Source organism: Garra rufa, chromosome 9 (assembly GCF_049309525.1).
Source record: "Garra rufa chromosome 9, GarRuf1.0, whole genome shotgun sequence".
NCBI classification, from domain to species: domain Eukaryota; kingdom Metazoa; phylum Chordata; class Actinopteri; order Cypriniformes; family Cyprinidae; genus Garra; species Garra rufa.
The window spans coordinates 48972865-48998043 of record NC_133369.1 but is presented as its reverse complement, the minus strand read 5'-3'; the positions used below and the strand labels follow the sequence as shown (position 1 = coordinate 48998043).

General features: G+C 36.6%; 1 protein-coding gene across 1 annotated transcript; it reads left to right on the top strand.

Moving 5' to 3' along the window:
* The first annotated feature begins 11985 nt into the window (after positions 1-11985).
* Positions 11986-24979, top strand: LOC141342624 (uncharacterized). Its single transcript, XM_073847120.1, has 8 exons — positions 11986-12111; positions 12308-12413; positions 12512-12602; positions 14006-14235; positions 17207-17339; positions 17444-17576; positions 18103-18342; positions 20607-24979. Exons 2-8 carry the CDS (start codon positions 12339-12341, stop codon positions 20662-20664), a joined length of 960 nt encoding a protein of 319 aa, XP_073703221.1. The 5' UTR covers positions 11986-12111; positions 12308-12338; the 3' UTR covers positions 20665-24979.
* Positions 24980-25179: the final 200 nt, after the last annotated feature.

Here is a 25179-nt window from a genome sequence, read left to right as displayed (position 1 = left end):
AAGCTCAAATTTCATCGGAAAGCTCAGGATCAACATCATAATTCACACTGGATGAAAAATGATCCTTTCATTGCGACGTGCTATCGGATATGTTCAAACAAAGTTTAAATCACGAGGCGCTTTGCATTTTACTATGGACAAACACATGTCTGGAATGATGGATTGGAAAACTCTCAGACAAACATGTTATGCAACTAAAGCCGAAATATTTGTGACAATGAACTGCTGAATGAAACATAACTCAAAGACAAACATACTAAAGCTAATATATTTAAAGCTGAGATATATAAAATCAAATAAATAAAATAAATTGATTAATTAAACAATCAATGGGTTCAGCAGGTCATTCTAGATTACATGTAATCATTTTAGGTGAAAATATGATTACAAAATTGATACTATGATACCAGTGTTTCATTCTACAAAGAGCAAACATTTCTTCAAAACTTTGTGTCAGCTTCAGGTCATCACAAATACTATGTTTATTTAATTATGAATGGTGGCACTTAGTTACAGAAACATCTTCTGATGCACGACCTTGGACACATCATCAGTGTTGTTTCCTGGACTCACGGGGTGTTTCGGGTCTTGCAAAAGACACCCTCCTCCAGGCGACCCGACCGAGGCTGATCAGACCCCTGCCTGTGTCCATGTGGCATGCTACCGCCCCCACCGTTCTCCCCTCTTCACCCAGAGCCATCTGGATGCTTTCTCCGCTGCCTCCACGTTGTTGCTTATGGCTCTTCTTCGGTTGGCGCCTGTTATGCCCAGTGCACCATAGGCCTTGTTCAGGGTGTGGCTGGCAAATCCCCGACTGCCCACTTCCACTGGCATACACCTGGTCCTCCACCCATTTGTCCGACACTGCTCCACCAGCTCCTGATATTTTTCCCTCTTTCTCTCCTGAGCCTCCTCCATCCTCTCCTCCCAGGGCACTGTTAGCTCTAGCTCTAGTGGACTGGGTGATGTGTTGTGGAATCTTCAGTTGCCTCTCTAGGTCAACTGACAGTACATTTTTGAGTTTTGCTGTTCTGTCTGTTTGGTGCTGGCTGTGCATTATGACTCTTCAAATTATTATTTTTTTCCACGATTATTAATATTATTATTAAAACAATACAGTATTTTCTACTTGCTCTCCTTTGCATTATTAGCATGATGGTGTAAATGTACATTGTATAATGTGACCAGGGATATACATAATAAAATATTATAACACTAAACAAGAGATGACTCAGATTAATGGCTTTATTCCTGTTCTATTCCTATGTTGTTGTATTGAGTTTATGCATCAACCGGACTCAAAATTGTTTAATTTATTCTTGGAAAATGTGCATTTGAATATAAATGCTGTCATAATTTATCATGATTTAGTGATTCAAGGAAAATGACTGAGTAAATTGAGAAAATACACTCAAATACACCAGAGATGGAGAACAGAAACTAGCAGAACAAGTAACATGTTGTTTTGTTATTGATTATATAACAACAGACCAAACCGAAAAGGTAAGAAGCATTATTTGAGAGAAGGGCATACTAATATAATAGGTCTGTAGTGGAACTAACATTACCCTGTGCTGATGTAATTTCCGATTTTTGTGAAAAAGGCTAATTGGCTGACAAAATGTTCTAATGGTATGCATTATTTTCAGGGAAATGCACGGCAAGTGTAGTTCCAGGCGCAGCACTTGACCGCATTACATGTCTATATCACTTCACCACACGATTTCAGTTATTTCAAAGGACCTTACAGCTTAAAACATCAAAATAACCAAATCCCACAACAACACTGGTCAAACAAATAAATAGAGTAAACAACAGGATAAAAAGGATAGATTATTTCCGTGTTTTTACCACAAAATTGTTTTATTATGTACAGAAAACAGGTACTTCTCCCACTCTCTCTCCCCTACAGACGCACACACATACAGTTTGCACCAAAGACTATAGAATACCTTTAAAGGGACTTGGCACACACGTTAACATACACTCTAATGTTGTTAGTGCTGCTCTGACGATTAACTACTTAAAGGGGTCATCGGATGCAAAACTCACTTTTACATGTTGTTTGAACATTAATGTTGGACGGACGAGACGAGAGACGAGATACAAAATAACAATTACTTTAATATAAATCTTCACAAGAATCAGGCAGGAAGGCAGGAAACACAGCGAAACATCCACACACGCAGAGACAACATTTAAGACCGACAGGGAACTGAAAACAGAGACAGACTTATAAAGGCAAACTAATCATCAAACACAGGTGATGGGGATAATGGGATAATGAGGGCAAAACCAATGATCACAGAATGACAGGGGGAGACAAAGGGAGAAACCAAATGAACAGACAGACAGAATGTGACAGTATAAGGGTTTTTATGCATCTTTGCAAACATCCTTTCTTACTAATGTGCTTGTTGGCAAGTTTTGCTGCTAAATACCGCTAAACGTGACTAAAGTAAACACCACGACTCATAATCCCACAGCAGAGAGGCGGGGCAAGCAGAGCTCATTTGCATTAAAAGGACCATGCAATTAAATTAGTTGATTTTTTGCAGAGATAAAAGGGTGTTTTTTAAACTACTTTTGAGAATTTTAAGTATATGTAATTGTAAAGCTACATGACATTTCTCGTAAGCGAGGTAACAATGGCACTGTTCCTGAAGAAAATTAACTTAAAGTTTACTATTAGTTGAGATGCTGCTGTTGAACACATTTGAGAGACTCACAGAGGTAATTCACAAGCTCAATCTCTCTCTCTTCCTCCCTCTCTCTTTCTGTCTGTCTGCCTGTCTGTTTCTGTCTAAACTTCATCTGCTATCAATGGCTCAAGTGTCATTGCTAGGTCTAAAATGGCATTTGGAATTAGAAACAGAGCCACTGGACGAGGTGCGTAAGAAATTAATCCTACTCCCATTAGCAGTTTAAGGACGAAACCAGATGAATGCCTTGTAATATATCATCTGAGGTGTGGTAACCATAGTATAAGCGGAATAATTGACTTCGGTCCATTGAATTCTTAGAAAATAATGCACACCTGAGGTGTAACATCCATGATACAAACCACCTCAGGTGTGCTTTATTTTCTAAGAATTCAATGGACCGAAGTCAATTATTCCGCTTATACTATGGTTACCACACCTTAGATGATAGATTTCCTTGATAGCCTATTTTACTATTTTCCATTCTTTTAGACTTTTGTAACATTTGTATAATGTAAGGCTATTTTTTTCTTCACCATTTTTAAATTCAAACTATGAGTTACATTTGGAATCACATACTGTAACTGACACATTTTCAATTCAAAATGTGAACATCACTAGCAAGTATTTTCCATCCTTGGGAATGACTGTCATTCTGTAAAACACTGAGCTGCTTTCATCTTACCTTTCTGATGGTTTTTTGCAGGAATAATTTCCTATGACTGACTGTGTCAAAAATTGATTGCATTTTGATTTGCATTTTAATGAGTGAAATAAGATTTTGACTTAGCACTTGGTGGCAAAACCCTTGTTGCAATCACAGAGGTCAGACATTTCTTGTAGTTGGCCATCAGGTTTGCACACATCTCAGGAGGGATACTGGCTAGGCCACTCCATGACCTTAATGTGCTTCTTCTTGTGCCACTTTTTCCTTGCCTTGGCCATGTGTTTTGGATCACTGTCATGCTAGAATACCCATCCACAACCCATTTTCAATGCCCTGGCTGAGGGTAGGAGGTTATCGTCCCTTTGATGCAGTGCAGTTTTCCTGTCCCCCAGAAAATCACCCCCAAAGCATAATGTTTCCATCTCCATGTTTGACGGTGGGGATGGTGTTCTTGGGGTCATAGGCAGCATTCCTCCTCCTCCAAACACGGCGAGTTGAGCTGATGCCAAAGAGCTCGATTTTGGTTTCATCTGACCACAAAACTTTCACCCAGTTCTCCTCTGAATCATTCAGATGTTATTGGCAAACTCCAGACGGGCTGTACATGTGCTTTCTTGAGCAGGGGGACCTTGTGGGCACTGCAGGATTTCAGTCCTTCACGGCGTAGTGTGTTGACGATTGTTTTTTTTTTTGGTGTCTATGGTCCCAGCTGCCTTGAGATCATTGACAAGATCTTCCCGTGTAGTTCTGGGCTGATTCCTCACCGTTCTCATGATCATTGAGACTCCAAGAGGTGAGATCTTGCATGGAGCCCCAGCTTCCATTTGTGAATAATCGTCTACAATCTTGTCCCTGACATCCTTGGACAGCTCTTTGGTCTTGGCCATGGTGAAGAGTTTGGAATCTGATTGATTGATTGCTTCTGTGGACAAGTGTCTTTTATACAGATACTCCATTTAAGAGAGTGCACCTAATCACAGTTTGTTACCTGTATAAAAGACACCTGGGAGCCAGAAATCTTGCTGATTGATAGGGGAACAAATACTTATTTCACTCATTTAAATGCAAATCAATTTATAACTTTTTTGAAATGTGTTTTTCTGTTGTTTTGGTTGTTTTTCTGTCTCTCACTGTTCAGGTAAACCTACAATTAAAATTATAGACTGATTTTTTTCTTTGTCAGTACAAAAAAACATACAAAATCAGCAGGGGATCAAATTATTCATTCCCTCATCACTATATTAAAAGAATAGTTCACCCCCGCCCCACACCCCCAAAAATGCCCTCAAAGGACTCCCCCTCAAACCATGAAGATGTAGGATGAGTTTGTTTGTTCATCAAATCAGATTTGGAGAAATGTTGTCACAAGGAGGGTTAGAGACGTGCGGATCCATTTGCAGCATTTTATTCAAACAAACAAACAAACACAAAGGGGCAAGCAGAAATCGTGGTCAAAAACAGGCAGAAAGGTCGGGGCTGGCAGCGAGAATCAAAACACGGGGAGTAGTCCAGGAATCAAACACAGGGAAAACAAACACGGAAAGAAACGCTCGGAAATAAAGACCAGATGGAACAATAAGACTTCGCAAGGTGGCTGTGTGTGTGAGAAGCTTAAATGCAGTCAGTGTGATGAGGTGCAGCTGTGAGTGGTAATCAGTGCAGTGAGAAACAAGGAGCAGGTGAATGCAATGATTAGTGCAGTGGCTTGTGGGGAATGAAGTCCATGATGTGTAGTGCAAGAGTTAATGATGACAAGACGACCAATACGTGACAAATGTAGCATTACATTACTTTCTCACCAATAAATCATCTGCAGTGAATGGGTGCCATCAGAATGAGAGTCCAAACAGCTGATAAAAACATCCCAATAATCCACAAGAAATCCACACCACTCCAGTCCATCAATTAACATCTTGTGAAGTGAAAAGCTACATGTTTGTTAGAAACAAATCCATCGTTTAGACATTTTCAACATCAAACTGATAATTCTGGCCAAAAGATACAGTCCTGTGTCCATAACATTGCTTTCTCCAGCAATGAAAAGTTGTTTACAAGCCAAATCAGTTTTATCATTTCATCATTCCTTAGCTGTTTGGACTCTCATTTTGACGGCACCCATTCACTGCAGAGGATCCACTGGAGAGCATGTGATGTACATGTTACATTTCTCCAAATCTAATGAAGAAACAAAGTCATCTACACATCTTGAATATTATCAGCAAATGTTTATCTTTAGGTGAACTTTTCAGTAAGAGTGGAGTTGATGAAGAAAAAAGAAATAAATACAAGCAGATAATATGAAAATATAGCTATTTTCACCCTGTTTAAATTTCAGTAAAGTTTAACCAAAAATTCATGCTTGACTCGGGACTTGACTTGGGACTTGAATGCAAAAACTCGAGACTTACTTGTGACTTGCAAAACAATGACTTGGTCCCACCTCTGGTAAACACTAGGGATGTCCTGATCCGATCACGTGATCGGAAATCGGCCCGATCACGTGGTTACAGACTCGATCGGAATCGGACGTTACCTCCCGATCAGGACTCGGATATATATCAGCGTTTCCCCTATCATTATCCTAGGTGGACGGCCCGCACCCCCAACGGCACCCCCCGCCCCCTTGAACGTCAAGTTCATTTAATTTTCGATATAGCACCAGATGCTAAACTAAATAGCCTTATGTTATCTATCTTATTTACACGAAGGCATGTCATTTCTCTTGCTAATTTTTGACCTTTGCATCTCACATGAACAGATAAACTCAATCGCCAAAGCTGCTGTGAGTGTCACTTTTCCGTTTCATTTGAGAAAGCATCATATCATACTGTACACACAGAAACTTCATGGCAACCTGTCAAAATAAAAGTACGGTTTAACATGTAACAGAACAACATTAGTCTTGTAGCCTATTACTTTTGTACAGTATAATGTAGGTGTTATAATTTACATAAAACAATATATATGATAAAAAATAAATATTACAACAAGATTAACCACTTAATTGTAGAAAAAAAAACTACAATTATTATTTAAACGTTTTAAACTGAATATAATTTGCAATTAAATAATGCAATTAAATCTGTTATAATTAAAATATGAAAATTAAAATGACGGGTGATAAGGAATTATGACGGAATTTTTACGACCCTGTCCGTCACGGGCAATGTAACAGTCTAACGCAACCTCTTGTATATATATTCTCATTATTTTTTAACACATCTTCTATAGTTCTGCGGTGGCACAGAGTTAGACCTCTTGACTCTATTATAGAAGTATCGGATCGGGACTCAAATGAAAAATCAAATGACTCGGACTTGGACTCGAGGGGAAAAAAACCTGATTGGGACAACCCTAGTAAACACAGTAAACACATCACGTTAGTCTCCACAGTAAACACACTGCGTTTGTCTCTTTACCATAGTAAACACGGTAAACAAACCGCGTTCGTCTCTTTACCATAGTAAACACGGTAAACAATCCGTGTTTGTCTCTTTACCATAGTAAACACGGTAAACACATCACGTTCGTCTCCAAAGTAAACACACCGCGTTTGTACCATAGTAAACACAGTAAACACATCGCGTTCCTATCTCTCTCAGTACTCTACCCTGCCAGTACATATACAGATATATCAAAGTGACATTAAGTTTACTAACCATTCAGACACGTCCAGTATTAGCCGTAATTGCCGAACGTCTTTGCGGGTGTCATCTTGTTTCGGTTCCAACTCCGGTTTTTATATTAAATTTTAAATGGATAGGGCTGTACAGTGTCTTCAAAGCCCCCCAAGTGCCATTTTCCCCCAAACTATACAACTATACCCCCAACTGTTGCCTATGCAACACCCCGTGTGCTATGTAATGACACGCCCCACAGAACTGAGGGGCGGGGTGAGCAGAGGTTCATTTCATTTAAAGGGCCAGGTACTGATATCGCTTGCTGAGAACAGAGGCATTTTTTTACCAGGTAAAATGTGTGTTTTTTTTACACTACCATAGAGAATTTTTATTCAAAGTATATTACAAACTTTTCATTTGGACCCTAAAGCATCATATTAATTTGTGGAAAATGGGCATTGGATGACCCCTTTAAAGGAGAAGTCTGGTGTGATATTGACCTAAAGTGTAATGAATCATGATACCGAGTGTGAACTTACCTTTCATAGCTCATCTCGGCTTGTCCCCTGCACTCCGAAATCTGGCGCTAGTTAGCCGTTGCTAACAACAGGTTGTCGTTGAGGGTGCCTCGGGCATCGGACTAGCCATGTAAATAAATCACTGTTTTACAACATTTACGAGGCACAAAGTAGCTCCACACTTCATTGGTAGACTTCCAAGGGCCCTGACATTTAAAACGAGACATTGAGAACTTTGAAACAGCACTGGTAGTTTATTTACAAGAAGATTTATACAGACAATACCTTTAGCAAATTTACCGTTCGCCGCCATCTTGAATTTAGTCACGATAAGTCGAGTGACGAGCAGGAAGGAAACTACAACCTGATAAGTCACGTGAGTACTCGCGTTACTTTTGGACTGGAATTAGTGCAGACAGTAGGTAATTGCAAGGATGTCGGACGATGAAGCTACTGAGTTTTATAAAGTAGTAGTTTAGTTTCCTTCCTGCTCGTCACTCAACTTATCATGACTAAATTCAAGATGGCGCGAACGGTAAGTTTGCTGAAGGCACTGGCTGCGTCCAAAATCGCCTACTCAATGAGTAGGTACTTAATTTCAATAAGTACTTACTTAACGAGCGCTAAAAGAGTACCTACTCAACAGCCAAATCTCGTTGAGTATGGATGCGTTCCGCCATGTTGACATTATCATGTGACCTATGACGTTATAACAAGCGCAACATGAAATGATATGAGCGACGGATTTAATTCATCTATCTGTAAACATTTTGATGTTGATGAAATTTGCTTATTTTGGATTGATTTAATTTTTTAAACTTTTAACAATACTAAAATGACTAAAACCCCCAAATTTGTTGTCTTGAATATGTTAATGGGCAAAATTGTGCAAAACTAGCTTAGATCTCATTTGTTTTCCCTTTTCTTGCTGAATTTTTCTCTCCTTTCATCCCTGAAACTTAAAATAATAATAAATAAATAAAAACAACAAATGCAATTTTCAATTAATTGTGATTTTATGAATATTCAAATATATTTAATCATTTTTTCTGTATATAATCTTGTACTATGTACGCAAACCTATTATAGTTATGTTTTCTGTCATGATTGTTCTTTGTTAAAGATACTTAAGTCTTTCCCTGAGTTTGTATGGAATTATAAATTCTGCAGTAATAATAATACAAAAATTTGAGCGACAGCGACACCTCATGGCATCAGTAACACAACAACCCTACCTAGTACGCTTTCCTCTATGTTTGCAACATCTGCACAAAGGAGACGTCGATCAGTTGCTCAAAGATCTTACCTTTGGAGAAGACTGTTGATTTTACATTCGGAAAATGTAAGTATTACTACTTAGAAATTAAAATAACTTTAGAATGCATTGCATTGCTAGCCCACTCCAACACTTACCAACAATAACAATGATAAATGCTGACTAATAATTAATGATATTTGTAGTTAAACAAGCATAATGTTGTTGTTTTTTTTCAATGAAGTAGTGAATAAATGCATACGCTTATGAAAATGTTATATTTTATTTACTGACAACATCAGGAAACATGAATAAATTAGTAAAATAATAAAAGTAACCATGAACATAAATAAATACACACGGAACAAAGCTTTATATATTGGTCTTTTAGTCTTTTTCTACTGAGGATGAAGAGACCACAGCAACATCTGCTCCAGATGAGGCAAAGGGCAGGTGGAGTGATGGAGCGTCTCATCGATGGCACTCGACCATTTCCAGGATGCTGTTGTGGATTTCTCCTTTCTTACTGCACACGCCAGTCTGCAGACATTTCAGATCATACAAAGATGCACAAATATAATACAAAAGCTGTCATTTTAACAGCACAATGTTATTAGATCTCTGTATTGGAAGTTACAAAATGATCAATCTTTACATTAAGTTTCGGATTTTACTTTTCCCCAAAAATGTTGCTGTCACCTTTCCTTTCAGGTCCTGCTCCACCACAAAAGATCTGCAACAAAGGCACATTAATCAAGAATCATAAAAGTTCTGTTATAGCCCTGTTTGAAATGAGTTTGAAGTTCAGTTAGGCCTACTATATGTACATGTGTTTATTTACATTACTTACATTAATGTAAAGCAGTGACAGTGAATTCTCACATAACGTCCATCACTCACTCAGATGTTTCGTGTTGTGGTGTGCTCTAGAACATTTTCCTGTCATTTGTTAAATAGACATTTATTAAAATTAATGTTTTATGTAAATCCGCTTTTGAAGACGTACGAGTATTTCCTGGAGCTTAATGTTCGCTATAGACCTTTTTCCTGAACACGGAAGTAAGTCCGACTCTTAACTGAAAGAATGCTTTGCATTTCCGGTCTGCATTGTTTCTAGTCAAATTAGGGTATATTCCGAGCTAATAAACTAATGTTAAACCTATTAAAATGTTTTTAAAAAGCACATGGCTCCATAGCGCCATCACTTGGCAATGTCGCAATGACCGTCATTTGTCAGTGCCTCACTTAAATGAGTGTGTAGATGACAAGAAGCTGCAGAGGTTAGCTACATTAAAAACAGATGGACGCTATTTGAATGGGTTCCTATGGAAACCGGAACAGAAAAGCATTCGATCTGACGTTAGAATTCGTAATGGCGGCGCTCATCGTTTACTCAGGAAAAAGGTCTATACGTCATAAAACATGTTTTAACAGCGAAATCACAAATATAGGCCTACTATAGCATACTGGATAACATCTTGGCACCTTATGCAAATCAACAGTTTACAATTAAGTAGCTAAACAAATATGATTTTTAAGACAGGGAACCGTGTTTTGGTTTGTAATACTCACATTTGTAAACACCCTCGTTGCGGTTCTCAATCACGTTCGATGATGACGTTTTGGCCTCCTGTGGACTCCTGGGATTGAAAAGTATCCATCGATAAACACTTCAGAATCTGAGTTGAAGCAGTAGGACATCCGGGGATTTATCACCTACTCTTTTATGAATACTGAGGTTTCGAACGTACTTCTTTCTTCACGTACTCTTTTTTCCTACTATATAGTAGGTAAGTAGGCATATTCGGACGCACTTTAAGTAGACGTACACCCGAATCTCGCAAGAATTAGTGCATTCGCCTACTAATTCTCGCCTACTCTTTTATAAATACTAAGGATTCGGACATACTTATTCGCTCGCCTACTGCTTTCCCCTACTATATAGTAGAGAAGTAGGCGATTTTGGACGCAGCCACTGTCTGTATAAATCTTCTTGTAAATAAACTACCAGTGCTTTTTCAAAGTTCTCAATGTCTCGTTTTAAATGTCAGGGCCCTTGGAAGTCTACCAATGAAGTGTGGAGCTGCTTTGTGCCTCTTAAATGTTGTAAAACAGTGATTTATTTACATGGCTAGTCCGATGCCCGAGGCACCCTCAACTACAACCTGTTGTTAGCAATGGCTAACTAGCGCCAGATTTCAGAGTGCAGGGGACAAGCCGAGATGAGCTATGAAAGGTAAGTTCACACTCGGTATCATGATTCATTACACTTTAGGTCAATATCACTTCTCCTTTAACAAAAGCAACCTGATGAGAATGCAAAGAAATCTGAAAATGGAGACTTCCGCCATCTAGTGGCAGGCCTGAAGCACTTGCTCCAAAAACACCCCAGCCAAACTTAAAAATATCTGAAAATCACTGCATTAGATTTCAATCAAATGTGTTTTTATGATATTTGGACGTCTTGGAATTGATTAAGACTTGTCTAACTGATGTATACTTAGTATTTGTCTTACTTGAAGATTTATTATATAGAGATGTACAGTAGTCAACATGGATCAAAAAAGTTGTCCTCAGAAAAGAATGGGCATTGTTTTGGTTTAAGGACAACTTTGATGAAAGGTTTTGATCCACTTTAAATGACTGCTATATTTTGTATGTTCTTTCAAGCACTGGTAATAATGCTAATCAAAACCAAAAAAAATCTTTAAGTTTTAAAATGATACACCATTGTGACACTTTCATTAACCTGATTAACTGTGCTGTTAATCACAGTTAATCTGTAATTACGATATAATACTTTAGACCTGCTTGAGATAGTAATTGTCTACATTTCACATGATCACTTTTTTTATTATGATTTGTAAGTGTGAAAAATAGTTAGAATCAGATTATTTTATAAATAAACTCTAATTCATCTTTATATAGTCAGCTATTATGAATATGCTTGTGTAGTTTGTTGCAAAATACATTTTTAGGACATTGGATACATGAGTGTTTTATAGTTGCAAACATATACAACACAAGCATCTTGCTAGACTGGACCTTGTTTTAGCCGAGTTTAAAACAATCATGGTCACTACTCACTGCGATACACTGATATGTAGACTTGGGGAAAAAATAGGATCAGGTACCGGAATTAGTATGTGATGGGACGCAAGAGGAGCATGTAACCCAGTCACTAATTAGATTAGACTGGATTATGTCTGTAGACTCTCGATGGAATAAAACGTCTGCAGCAGGCTTGGTATAGCAACAGGTTGGTCTGTGAGTATGCCATCGGATAACCAAATGAAGACAAACAAACCAACAGATTAAGTTCAAGAGGGATCTTCATTTGGGTACGAAGGTATGTACCTGCTTCAATGTTTTTAACAAAGTAAATGCTGTACCAGAATCAGTTACTCTTTCAGTTAAAGCCACAGTGGATGACCATCCACTCTGGTGGTGAGTCTTAAAATCAAACCAATCAGAATAAAAAAAAAAAGCCTAATATAACGAGCGGCTTGGCTTGTATTGTATTTCATGTACTGTATACCTTTCAGGCAATAGAGCACAATGTGAAATCTTCATAAAATGGCTACTTATGAAATGTGGCCAGCAGTTGTCTGGACTCTCAAGGGTCTGTTGTGCACATGGAGGTTTTTCTGGGTAATAATGTCCTCTTTATGTTAATCCATTCTATAAATTTATTCTTGTTTTACCATATCACAAATGCACTAGTACATCAAATGTTATTTGCATTGAAGGTCAGCCCATATTGTGCACTAAAAGCTGCACCATGGACAAAGCATGCAGCTGATGCTGACCATAAACTCCCATCATCAAAACTGACCTCAGGTAAATCACTGAAACAAACAAACAAAAAAGTAATTGATTATTTCTTATGCAAAGAAAGAAAGTGTGCTGATTGTTTTCCAATTGTAATGTAAATGTAGTGTTTCTACCTGTCCAATAGATGGCAGGATAGTTTTGTGAAATGAGAAATAGACAAAATCACATCGCAACGCTCTTAAATCTACAAATTAGGAGGCCTGTTGAACAAAAGCAGAGCAAAACAGTTTATATCTGAGTTTGTTATTGATTTAAAGGGAAAGTTCACCCAAAAAATGAACAGTCTGTCATTGATTTGGCAACCTTTTGTACGAAACCTCTGTGACTTTCTTTCTTCAGAGGAAAACAAAAGACAGCTTGTTTTTAACAATAAGAGAAAGTTCACTGAACTTAAATTTCATTGTACAGGCAAAAACATCCTTTTTGGTAACACTTTCTATGAAGCCTGTATTTATAATACATTATAAGGGTATTCTTAAGACATTATAATGAATGCATAATGCATTATAAAAAACCTTATAATATGTTATATCATCTCATGAGTATTTATAAGAACAGTTTTAATGTGGTATAATTTTTACTTATTTGTGGTTATAGCTTTAAAGAGTATGATTACCTCCTCATAGTTATAACGTATTATACGTCTCATATCTTGCCATGTTACTCATGTCACTTTACTCAAGCATACCTTTAGACAGCTTTTGATAAGTAACTCTGCAACTGCATGTCAGCTAGCAGTAATTATTATTAGTAGTATGCTAAATATATGCAAACACTAAATTTTGATGTTTCCCCAAAAGACAAACTATTATATTATAAGTAACTTGCAAGTATGTGAACCTTACCTAGGCTAACCGTAACATAAGTCTATACTCTAAGGAGTGTTAGTTGACATGTAGTTGGAAAGTTTAAGCTTATAGTAAATAGACTAAGTTGACGTCAAAATAAAATGTAATATAATGTAAAAAATAAATGTAATATGATATAGTACATTATAAATTAAGTAGATTTAATATGGCGTCCATTGTGTGTTATAAATAATCATAATCTTAAAAGTTATAACCTCAAATACTCAATATTATAATGCATTATAATTGTTGTTATGATTATTCATGAGATTATATAACATGTTATAAGGTTTTTATAATGCATTATACATTCATTATAATGCCTTAGAAATACCCTTATAATCTATTATAAATAGGGGCTTCATAGAAAGTGTTACCTATTTTTTTTTTTCATATTCACAAAAAAGTCATAAAGGTTTTGTAGGACATGTGAGTAAATAGTTTTTCATTATTAGGTGAACTATCCTAGGTATGTATTAAGTGTTTGACTCCATTATCCATATCAAAACACAATCAGTATTTGGCATAATATCAATACTAAACACTTTCTTAAATCCATAGTTGTTCACGATGTGAAGCATTTGGCAGGGACAGATGTGAAGACAGACTCGGAGAAGAAGGCCAAACCACAAAATTCTGTTCAGCATGAGCGCACAAATGGCCTGTTCAAGAGACTGCTAAAGGCTGAGGGAGAGATTCAAGAACTAAAGATAGAAATTGCAAATCAGAGAGCATCATGGGAGATGCGGTTTGTGGAGCTGCAAAAGAGACAGCATATTCTAAAAGACCAGGTATGTAGTCTAATAATATTTCAGAAGTGAAACTCATGAATCCATTATAATGAATTACCTGTGACACTATTGCTTTATCTATAGTCATAGAGGAAATGTGTCATTTTCTTAGTCTTTAAATGTTCTTTCTGTTCTCATGTCAGATATGAATGTGTATGTATGCGTGTATGTACCAAGAGCTCCTTAAAAACACAACAAATTCCTTGCATGTTTGCGCACTTGGCAAATTAAGCTAATTCTGATTCTGATCTGCATCACTGCCTTGATCGCCTGGCCCTTATTCTAATTGCAAAATGCTTTTTTGATTATGCTATAACTGCTTTTTTAGTTAATTAATGGGGATGGGAAAAGAATCTATAGCAATGCTCATGTGTTACAGTACTTAAAAATGCTTGGTGTAACTTGGTGTCACTTTATCGCAAAATGCTGCTAGCATCATGCTAGATGAGCTGGAATGCTTACTGCTATAATGAAAGTCACACAGATAGCATGCTGTGGCAAAATATCCATATCAGCCGTGTTAATAGCTATAATGCTTAAGTGTGATATTTTATATAACAGTAAAAAAAACTATGTAAGTAAGGAAAAAAAACAACAACAAAACAACAACAACAAAAACTTCTTGTGTGTTAAACTTGCAATTAATAATGAGGGAGGGAAAATATTTTACAATGGATTCAAGTAGCTTAAACAAATATGAACAATTCGTCAATGTGCGCATTTTCACAGGCAAAATCCAGTGCTCTTGATCAGGAATTTTGTGTGAAGATGAAAGATTTTCACACATAGATTTTGCAATGGGTTGACCACTGCTTGGTTTGAAAGTGACTTATGTGAGCAGCACTACATCAATACACTTTTAATAACAGACAATGTAGATCAAAATAGATCCAAACAAAGCCACACAACCACTGCAACATTGAGAGACACATTGTAGTGGTGTTTTATTCCTGAATAATTATGCTTTAAACAAATCGGTTGAGTGAATGATTCAGTGACTTCATAAAGATGGTCACTTGTTTATCTGCGTGAATCGGCATTTTTTTTAACAAATCAGGTAAATTATTCAGTGACTCCATCATAAAGATAACTTGTTTAATTTACAAATTAATCACCAGTTTTTTAACAAATCAATTGAGTGAATGATTAAATTATTCTATCATAGATGGTCACTTATTTATCTGAATGAATCAGCATTTCTGAATAATTCAATGAGTGAATGGTTCAGTGAATCCATTAAAAAGACAATCACGTTTAATTTCTGAATAAATCGGCATTTTTTTTTTACAAATCGGTTGAGTGAATAATTCTGACTCCATAGTAAAGATGGTCATTTGTTTAATGTCTGAATGAATCAGCATTTTTGAACAAATAAGTTATATCTGATTGAATCAGAATTTTTGAACAAATAAGTTAAGTGAATGATTCAGTGACTCTGTCATAAAGATGGTAATTTGTTTAATGTCTGAATGAACCAGCATATTTGAACAAATTAGTTGAGTGAATGAATCGGTGACTCCATTATAAAGATGATTACTTTCCACATAGATTTTGCAGTGTGTTGAACACTGCTTGGTTTGAAAGTGACTTGTGTGAGCAGCGCTACATCAATACACTATTAATAACAGACAATGTAGATCAAAATAGATCCAAACAAAGCCACACAACCACTGCAACATTGAGAGACACATTGTAGTGGTGTTTTACTCCTGAATAATTATGCTTTAAACAAATCGGTTGAGTGAATGATTCAGTGACTTCATAAAGATAGTCACTTGTTTATCTGCGTGAATCTGCATTTTTTTTAACAAATCAGGTAAATTATTCAGTGACTCCATCATAAAGATAACTTGTTTAATTTACAAATTAATCACCAGTTTTTTAACAAATCAGTTGAGTGAATGATTAAATTATTCTATCATAGATGGTCACTTATTTATCTGAATCAATCAGCATTTCTGAATGAATCAGCTGAGTGAATGATTCAGTGAATCCATTAAAAAGACAATCACGTTTAATTTCTGAATGATTCGGCATTTTTTTTTTTACAAATCGGTTGAGTGAATAATTCTGACTCCATAGTAAAGATGGTCATTTGTTTAATGTCTGAATGAATCAGCATTTTTGAACAAATAAGTTGAGTTATTCCTGAATAATTACGCTTTGAACAAATCGTTTGAGTCAATGATTCAGTGACTTCATAAAGATGGTCACTTGTTTATCTGCGTGAATCAGAATTTTTTAACAAATCAGTCGAGCGAATGATTCAGTGATTCCATCATAAAGACGATAACTTCCAAATTAAAGATATAATTTCCAAATGAATCAGCATTTTTTAACAAATCAGTTGAGTGAATGATTAAATGATTCCATCATAGATGGTTACTTATTTATCTGAATGAATAAGCATTTCTGTACAAATCAGTTGAGTGAATGATTCAGTGACTCCATCAAAAAGACAATCACTTGTTTAATTTCTGAATGAATCAGCATTTTTTTTAACAAATCAGTTGTGTGAATGATTCTGTGACTCCATCGTAAAGATGGTCATTTGTTTAATGTCTGAACAATTTAGCATTTTTTAACAAATAAGTTGTGTGAAAGATTTAGTGACTCCATCATAAAGATGGCCATTTGTTTAATTTCTGAGTGAATCAGCATTTTCGAACAAATCAGTTGAGTGTATGATTCAGTGACTTCATAATAAAGCCAAATGGATAAGTACATTATTCAGTGATATGGTTGCTTGTGTAATTTATTGATGAATTAGCTTTTTGAACTAATCACTTGAGTGAATAACTCAGTCACTCCATCATAAAGACGATCGCTTGGTTCATTTCTAAATTAATCATTATTTTTTTAACAAATTGGTTGTATGAATGATTAATGCCTAACTCATAAATACACTCAAACAAGATTTGAGTGGAACCTTTTTAATTTGTATTTTAATTGTGTTATGTGATCTTTTCAGCTGACCTCTGAGATTCTGGTAAGGACTGGAATGCTGTACAGAGACACTGATTCAGAAGAAACAAATGAAGTCTTTCTAGAGTCTGGCCTAGAGAATGGGCTTTATTCTGAGGAGAAGGAGCATGAATGTTCTAGTAAGAGCTTCCTTTGGTGAACTGTCTGAATGTCAGAACTGCCCTTTTGTAAGGATCATAAATAAATTTGATCAAATGAGACCATCTTTTCCAACTGTCCACAGGTGGTCTCAGACACAAACAGAAGGGACCTGATGTGGAATTGCTTACAGATGGTGTTGACCAAAAAAGTTTGTGTGGCAGTCAAACCTCCTGCCCACCAGACTCCAGAGCCACTTCTGCCATGTCTAACATCAGGTATCTTTGACATGTTCATGCATGCCCTGCTCCTGTCATTGAAAGGTGCTGTCACAATAAAATGTTCCAGAGAACTGTGTTATAAAGAAATATGTTACTGTGGAATGCAATGATCAAAAAAATCAGAATCACATATTATAGAAAGCTGTGTAATAATAAATACGTCATTTATGAATGCCTATTTGCAAATGAGTATAGTAACATTTTGTGTTAAATCTAACTTGACGTCCAAACTCACTCTTTAAAGTAAAGGTGCTTTTAAAGGTTCTTCACAGCGATGCTACTGAAGAACCATTTTTGGTTCCACAAAGAACCATTCAGTCAAAGGTTCTTTAAAGAACCATCTCTTTCCTACCTTTTCATAATCTGAAGAACCTTTTTTCGCCGCAAAGAACCTTTTGTGAATCAAAAAGGTTCTTCAGATGTTGAAGGCTCTTTTTGGAACCATTTAGACAAAAAGGTTCTTCTATTGCATCGTGAAGCACCTTTATTTTTAAGAGTGTATGACCATGACCTCTTTCTTCAGTGTAAGGTCTTGGAGAAGTGGAGGGGGACCACATCGAGTGTTTGTACCCCATTCCCCCCTGGATCTGAAGATTGGGCACAGGGTACGAATCATGTTACCCTCTGGACGCATCAGCACTGGTACCTTACGCTACCTGGGCAACATGCAAAACTCTCCCGAATACCATCTTGGCGTAGAACTGGAGTTGGCTGATAATGGACAACATGATGGCACCTATGAAGGACAACGCTACTTTGACTGGTATAATCATTTTTTCTTGGCTTTAGCAATTCAGATGATGGAAAATGTAGTTGTATACCTTCATGAAAGACCAGTGCAAAAGTTACGGTGGTGGATTAGTACAGTCATTTTTTTCACATTTTGTTTTGTTGCAGCATTATGTTAAACTGCTTTAAATTACCTTTTTTTCCACATCAATCTACATCTCATACACCATAATGACAAAGTACAAAACAGGTTTGTAACAACTTTGCAAATTTATGAGAAATAAAAAACTGAAAAGATCCCATTGCATAAGTATTCATACCCTTTTCTGGGACACTCGAAATTTAGCTCAGGAGCATTCATATTGCTTCTAGATGTTACTACACTTCGAGTGGAGTTAAACTGGCAAATTCATTTGAATGAGCATGATTTAGAAAGGCACACACCTCTCAGAAAAGGTCTAACAGCTGAAAATGCATATCAGAGCAAAAACCAAGTCCTGAGGTCAAGATAACTGCCTGTAGAGCTCAGTGACAGACTTGCGTTAAGGCAATGATCTAGGGAAGAGTTTAGAAAAAAATCTGCTGCATTGAAGGTTCACAGAAGCATTATCCATAATGGAAGACGATTGGAACAACTAGAACACTAGAAAATGTCTGCCAGCCCCCATCCAAGCTGACAGAGCTTGAGAGGTGAAAAGGTGAGGCAAAGAATGGCGATGTGCAAAGCTTGTCACATCATACCCAAAAAGACTTGAGGCTGTAAAGGTGCTTCAACTATGTACTGAGTTATACTTATGCAATGTATTTATTACAGTGTTTTATTTTTAATAAATTTGTAAAATTTGCAAATCTGGTTTTTGCTTTGTCATTATTATGGTGTATGGAGTGTAAATTGATGTGGGGAAAAAGCAGTTTAACATAACAGCATTAAGTTTAACATAATTCTGCAACAAAACAAAATGTGAAAAAAAATGAAGGGGTATGAATACTTTGGCAAGGCACTGTATAGCTATGTACTTCACTATAGCAAGACTTGGTAAAACTAGATGAATTTTACCATATCAAACCTTTCTTGTGATATATTTGCTTTTAAAAAATTATCCAGATCCCTTACCGTCCCCATGAAATAAACTCTAGGACATTCTCTTCCTAAAATATTAATTTTGATTCTTTTCCTTCTTCTTTCACTAAAAAATCAATGAATGCCAAATAACACATTTGATTTGACAGGATACCATTATTGATATCATTATTATTACAAAAAAAAAAAAAACTTTAGGTAGCTTATCACAAGCAGCAGTTGATCAGAAACAAGAAGCACTCTTATCATTTTTCCAATGGAAAACAAGAGGAAAGGAAAAAAGCAAAAGGATTTATCTTAAATGTCTGGTTTGTTTAGTGATGTCAGTTTTGATATGTGTCTGGATGTTGTGTTTTGCACTACAGAAACAAACGCTAAAGTTAAGAGTTATTACATTGGAAATGATAAACCATCAACCATCATATGGATATGATAATCCCTGTCACACCCTGTCTACACCAGATAAGAATGTCGCGGAACGTCGCATCATAATCAAACAGAACCCGTTATTGTCAGTGATACTGGCTGTGTCCAAAAGCTTATGCAGCTGACTTGTTGCCTTGCTGCCCATCAGGCAATGACTTTGCAGGCAGCATTTGTGAATGAAGGTACCTCCTAAACTGACTTCAGATAGCTTTGATGATAACTAAGCAAATATTTGATTACTACAATGCTAATTTATTGCTAAAAATGAAAACAAAAGTGGAAAAACTGACCACCAGCCACAACTTTCAGAATCCGTCTTTAGTTTTTATCTCAACTGGCTTGTGGGACATCATAGGCAGGGATGGATAAATCTATGCTGCCTTCAGATATCGATAAGATGAAGCAGACATGATGTGACTCGATCATTGGATTCAGATGTGCCTTGTTGCCTTCCCACCTCAGTATGCTGCATGTGGAGGCAGTATTATTCAGCTTTCAATGCAGCCAGTGTCTACACTAGTCATCGACAGCAAACACATATCCCGTTCTATTCCTGTTCTATAGTAACGTTCGCTTTGATGCTTCCAGTGTAGACAGCCAAAGTTAGAATGTTTCAGACCACATTCTTTTGTAAATAGTTACAAGTTTCAGCTCGTCTTGTTGTGAATCTTTGGAAAAAAAATTGCTTCCAAAGCCCCTGTTTTGAGAAATGTTGTTTAAAAAAATACATTGTCTTTAGTGCTCTTCTGTCTTTCTAATATATATTTTTTTAATTTCCTCTTTCTCTTCAGTGACCCTGGACATGGTGCATTTGTAGCATTCGGTAAACTGTTAATGGCTTGGGAGTAGATGCTCTTACTGGAACACTTAAGTGAAGACTCTCCAGGACACTCAAGGGCACTCTTGCAAGAGTTCGTTGTATGGATCAACAAAAAACAATAGAATTTTTCTTGGATTATTGCAGTAAGAAGTAAATACCTAGGCTACTCCACAGTCACGACTACAACTGCGTTTAAATGCCACATAAAAAAAAAAAAAAAAAAATTACAAGATTAAAGCTGTAATATTTTGAGAATAAAGTAAAAATTTTGAGAATAAAGTCAAAATATTACGAGAATAAAGTCGAAACACTACGACAATAAAGAAATATTTCGAAAATAAAATAGAAATTACAAGAATAAAGTCAAAATATTGTGAGAATAAAGTTGAAATATTTCTGAAATAAAGTTGATATTACGAGAATAAAGTCGAAAACTTTTGAGAACAAAGTCAAAATTTGTATTATGAGATTAAAGTTATAATATTTTGGGAGTATATTCTAGCCTATTTTGCGCATGCAAATAGCCCAGATTGAGAGCACCGGGAGATATTCCAAAATCTCAACTTTCAAAATCCATCAGTTTTATAGCGAAATGTTTATTTCAATAATGTTTTTTTCACGCTCTTTAATGTGGCGTGACAGATCGCTGTATTCGCCTCAGCTTAAGCGGCATGTGAATCAGTCATCTTTCCAATTAACTGTCAACTTTTCACTTATATGACCAGCACCTGTATGTGGGACTACAACACCAGCCATAAGTAGCACGGGTATAATTATAGTATAGCCAAACATACATTGTATGGCTCAAAATGATCGATTTTTCTTTTATGCCAAAAATCATTAGGGTATTAACTAAAGATCATGTTCCATTAATATATTTAGTAAATTTTCTACCGTAAATATATCTACACTTAATTTTTGTTTTGTAATATGTCTTGCTAAGAACTTCATTTGGACAATTTTAAAGGCGATTTTCTCAATATTTTGATTTTTTGCATCTTGACCAAATATTGTCCTATTCAGACAAACCATACATTAATTGAAACTTATTTATTTAGCTTTTAGATGATGCATAGATCTTCATTTCAAACATTTAAACTTAAGACTGATTTTGTGGTCCAGGGTCACATATATTAAAATAAATTCCGGTGGCCTGGCAACAACTTCTGGTGCTTCCAAACTGGGCCATTTGCATGCGCAGGCTATACTCTCAATATATTAGAAGTATATTGCTATGATTGAATTAATTTTCCACTTTATTCTTAAAAAATTGTCATTCCTGCATCTTGTGTGTGGTGCAACTCTACTAGTAGAATTTGTTACTGGCAAACTGGTGATCTTATATGTTACCTTAAAGGTGAAGTGAGTAATTTCTGCAATACTAGTGTTACCAAATGTTATAACAAAACTGATGTTTTTTTGTGGGTTTCTCTGACCTGTAATCTGCATTGTACAAATATTTTACAAGGTGATTACATATAACATGGTACAATGTGATTCGTTGAAAATGTACAACTTTTTGCAGATTGTATAAAGAAATACAAATTAGCCACCAATTCTGCATGTATGTAGATTTAAATGTAAATATAGTTATGAATTGCCATGAGATTTTTTTGGAATCTGCACTTTTTCACATGTTGTTTAAGACTGTTGGGGAATTTCTGTACAGTAATATATACTAAAATATCAGCAGAGCTGAGATAAGCAGACACATACAGTGAAGGAAAAAAATATTTGATCCCCTGCTGATTTTGTACCTTTGCCCGCTGACAAAGAAATGATCAGTCTATAATTATAACGGTAGGTTTATTTGAACAGTGAGAGAAAATAACAAAAAAATTCAGAAAAACGCATTTCAAAAAAGTTATAAGATTTGCATTTTAATGAGTGAAATAAGTATTTGATCCCCTATCAATCAGCAAGGTTTCTTTATCCCAAGTGTTTTTATACAGGGATAATTTGATAAAGAGAGTGCTCCTAATCTAAGCTTGTTACCTGTATAAAAGACATCTGTCCACAGAAGCAATCAATCAATCAATCAGATTCCAAACTCTCCACCATGGCCAAGACCAAAGAGCTGTCCAAGGATGTCAGGGACAAGATTGTAGACCTACACAAGGCTGAAATGGGCTACAAGACCATCACCAAACAGCTTGGTGAGAAGGTGACAACAGTTGGTGCAATTATTCGCAAATGGAAGAACCACAAAATAACTGTCAATCTCCCTCAGTCTGGGGCTCCATGCAAGATCTCACCTCGTGGAGTTTCAATGATCATGAGAACGCTGAGGAATCAGCCCAGAACTACACGGGAGGATCTTGTCAATGATCTCAAGGCAGCTGGGACCATAGTCACCAAGAAAACAATTGGCAACACACTACGCCGTGAAGGACTGAAATCCCCCTGCTCAAGAAAGCACATGTACAGGCCCGCCTGAAGTCTGCCAATGAACATCTGAATGATTCAGAGGAGAACTAGGTGAAAGTGTTGTGGTCAGATGAGACCAAAATTGAGCTCTTTGGCATCAACTCAACTCGCCATGTTTGGAGGAGGAGGAATGCTGCCTATGACTCCAAGAACACCATCCCCACTGTCAAACATGGAGGTAGAAACATGCTTTGGGGGCGTTTTTCTGCTAAGGGGACAAGACAACTAACCCTCATCAAAGGGATGATGGACGGTCCATGTACTGCCAGGGCCAGGGCATTGAAAATGAGTTGTGGATGGGTATTCCAGCATGACAATGACCCAAAACACACGGCCAAGGCAACAAAGGAGTGGCTCAAGAAGAAGCACATTAAGGTCCTGGAGTGACCTAGCCAGTCTCCAGACCTTAATCCCATAGAAAATCTGTGGAGGGACCTGAAGGTTCAGGATGTCAGACGTCAGCCTGAAAACCTTAATGACTTGGAGAGGATCTGCAAAGAGGAGTGTGACAAAATCCCTCCTGAGATGTGTGCAAACCTACTGGCCAACTACAAGAAACGTCTGACCTCTGTGATTGCCAACAAGGATTTTTGCGTCACGTTCTGCAAAGTGGTCAAATACTTATTTCACTCATTAAAATGCAAATCAATGTATAACTTTTTTGAAATGCGCTTTTCTGTCTCTCACTGTTCAAATAAACCTACCATTAAAATTATAGACTGATCATTTCTTTGTCAGTAGGCAAACATACAAAATCAACAGAGGATGACATAATTTTTTCCCTCACTGTATCATACTTTAAACTGATCAAATTACCCAAAATATTTCCATACAAGGAACAGGTAAGAGAGTGATGATGAGCGATGTTCAAATTCTGTGGAATTCTGTTGACACACATTCCACACAGGTCTGCTTATTGCCAATATCCGTTAATGCAAATGAAGGATACACCCTATTAAACACGGATAAAGACGACATTCAAACAGCCACATGAGATAAAAACCAGTCATCTCTACTGCATTCTACTATTTGAGGACTAGGGTCAAAGAGGCCAACTGTGATCACCAGGATGCAATTAGCAAAAGATTTTCCCTGTTTACTGAAGGATGTGTTCTGATGTTTCCAGAGTTGTGGACTCGAGTCTCAAATTTGGTGACTTGTGACTTGACTTGACTTGACATGATCAAAGAAGACTTGGGACTCGACTTAGACTTTGACAGCAATGACTCGAGACTTGACTTGGACTTGAACCCTGTGACTCGGCAAGTCTTTACTTCTAAAAAAAACTTCAGAGAGTTCTGATCAATAGGCTGGTTACTCACACTAAAATAAATTATTAATTCAATTAGGCCTATATTTGTACACAAACAATGATTAATTCCTCAATAAAAACCACTAATTATTATAGCCTATCTTTTATATTTATACCTACTATAGACTATTATTGACTTTAAATTTACTGTAGTAATTAATACAGAGATTAAATTGGGCAAATAGCACTATAGTGACTTGTTTAGGACTTGAAGCTTAAAGTTGAGGACTTGCAACTCGACTTGGACTTGCCCGCCTTGACTCGGGACTTGACTTGGGACTTGAATGCAGAGACTCGAGACTTACTTGTGACTTGCAAAACAATGACTTGGTCCCACCTCTGGATGTTTCAGGAAAGAGGCAGAACTGACATGTGACAGTTTTACCTCATTCAAAGAAAATTAAAAGGACTTTTTGTATCATGTTTTAACCCAAGGGTAAATGATAATGCCCATGTTACCAAATGTTTAAGATGTAATGTTACACATGCGCTTTGGCTTTTTTTTGCCTTTTTTGGTTATTTTTGTCGCTGAACTTCCTCTTACAAAGAAAGCAAATCACATTCCTACAGATTAAGATAAGGAAATAAACAATGGTCACATGATTTACAGAGAGCTGATTTGCATTTTCATAAAACTTTTAGTTGCTTGTGAACTTCCTTCTTCCTTGTAGGTGTAGACAGATAAATATATAGTCAAAAGGGGAGGGACGGGCAGAGAAAGAGAGAAAGAGAGAGAGGGAGGAAATTTCTACATTATTTGACACTGAATGGTGACATTAACATCTCCCCAGATTTACTATTCAAA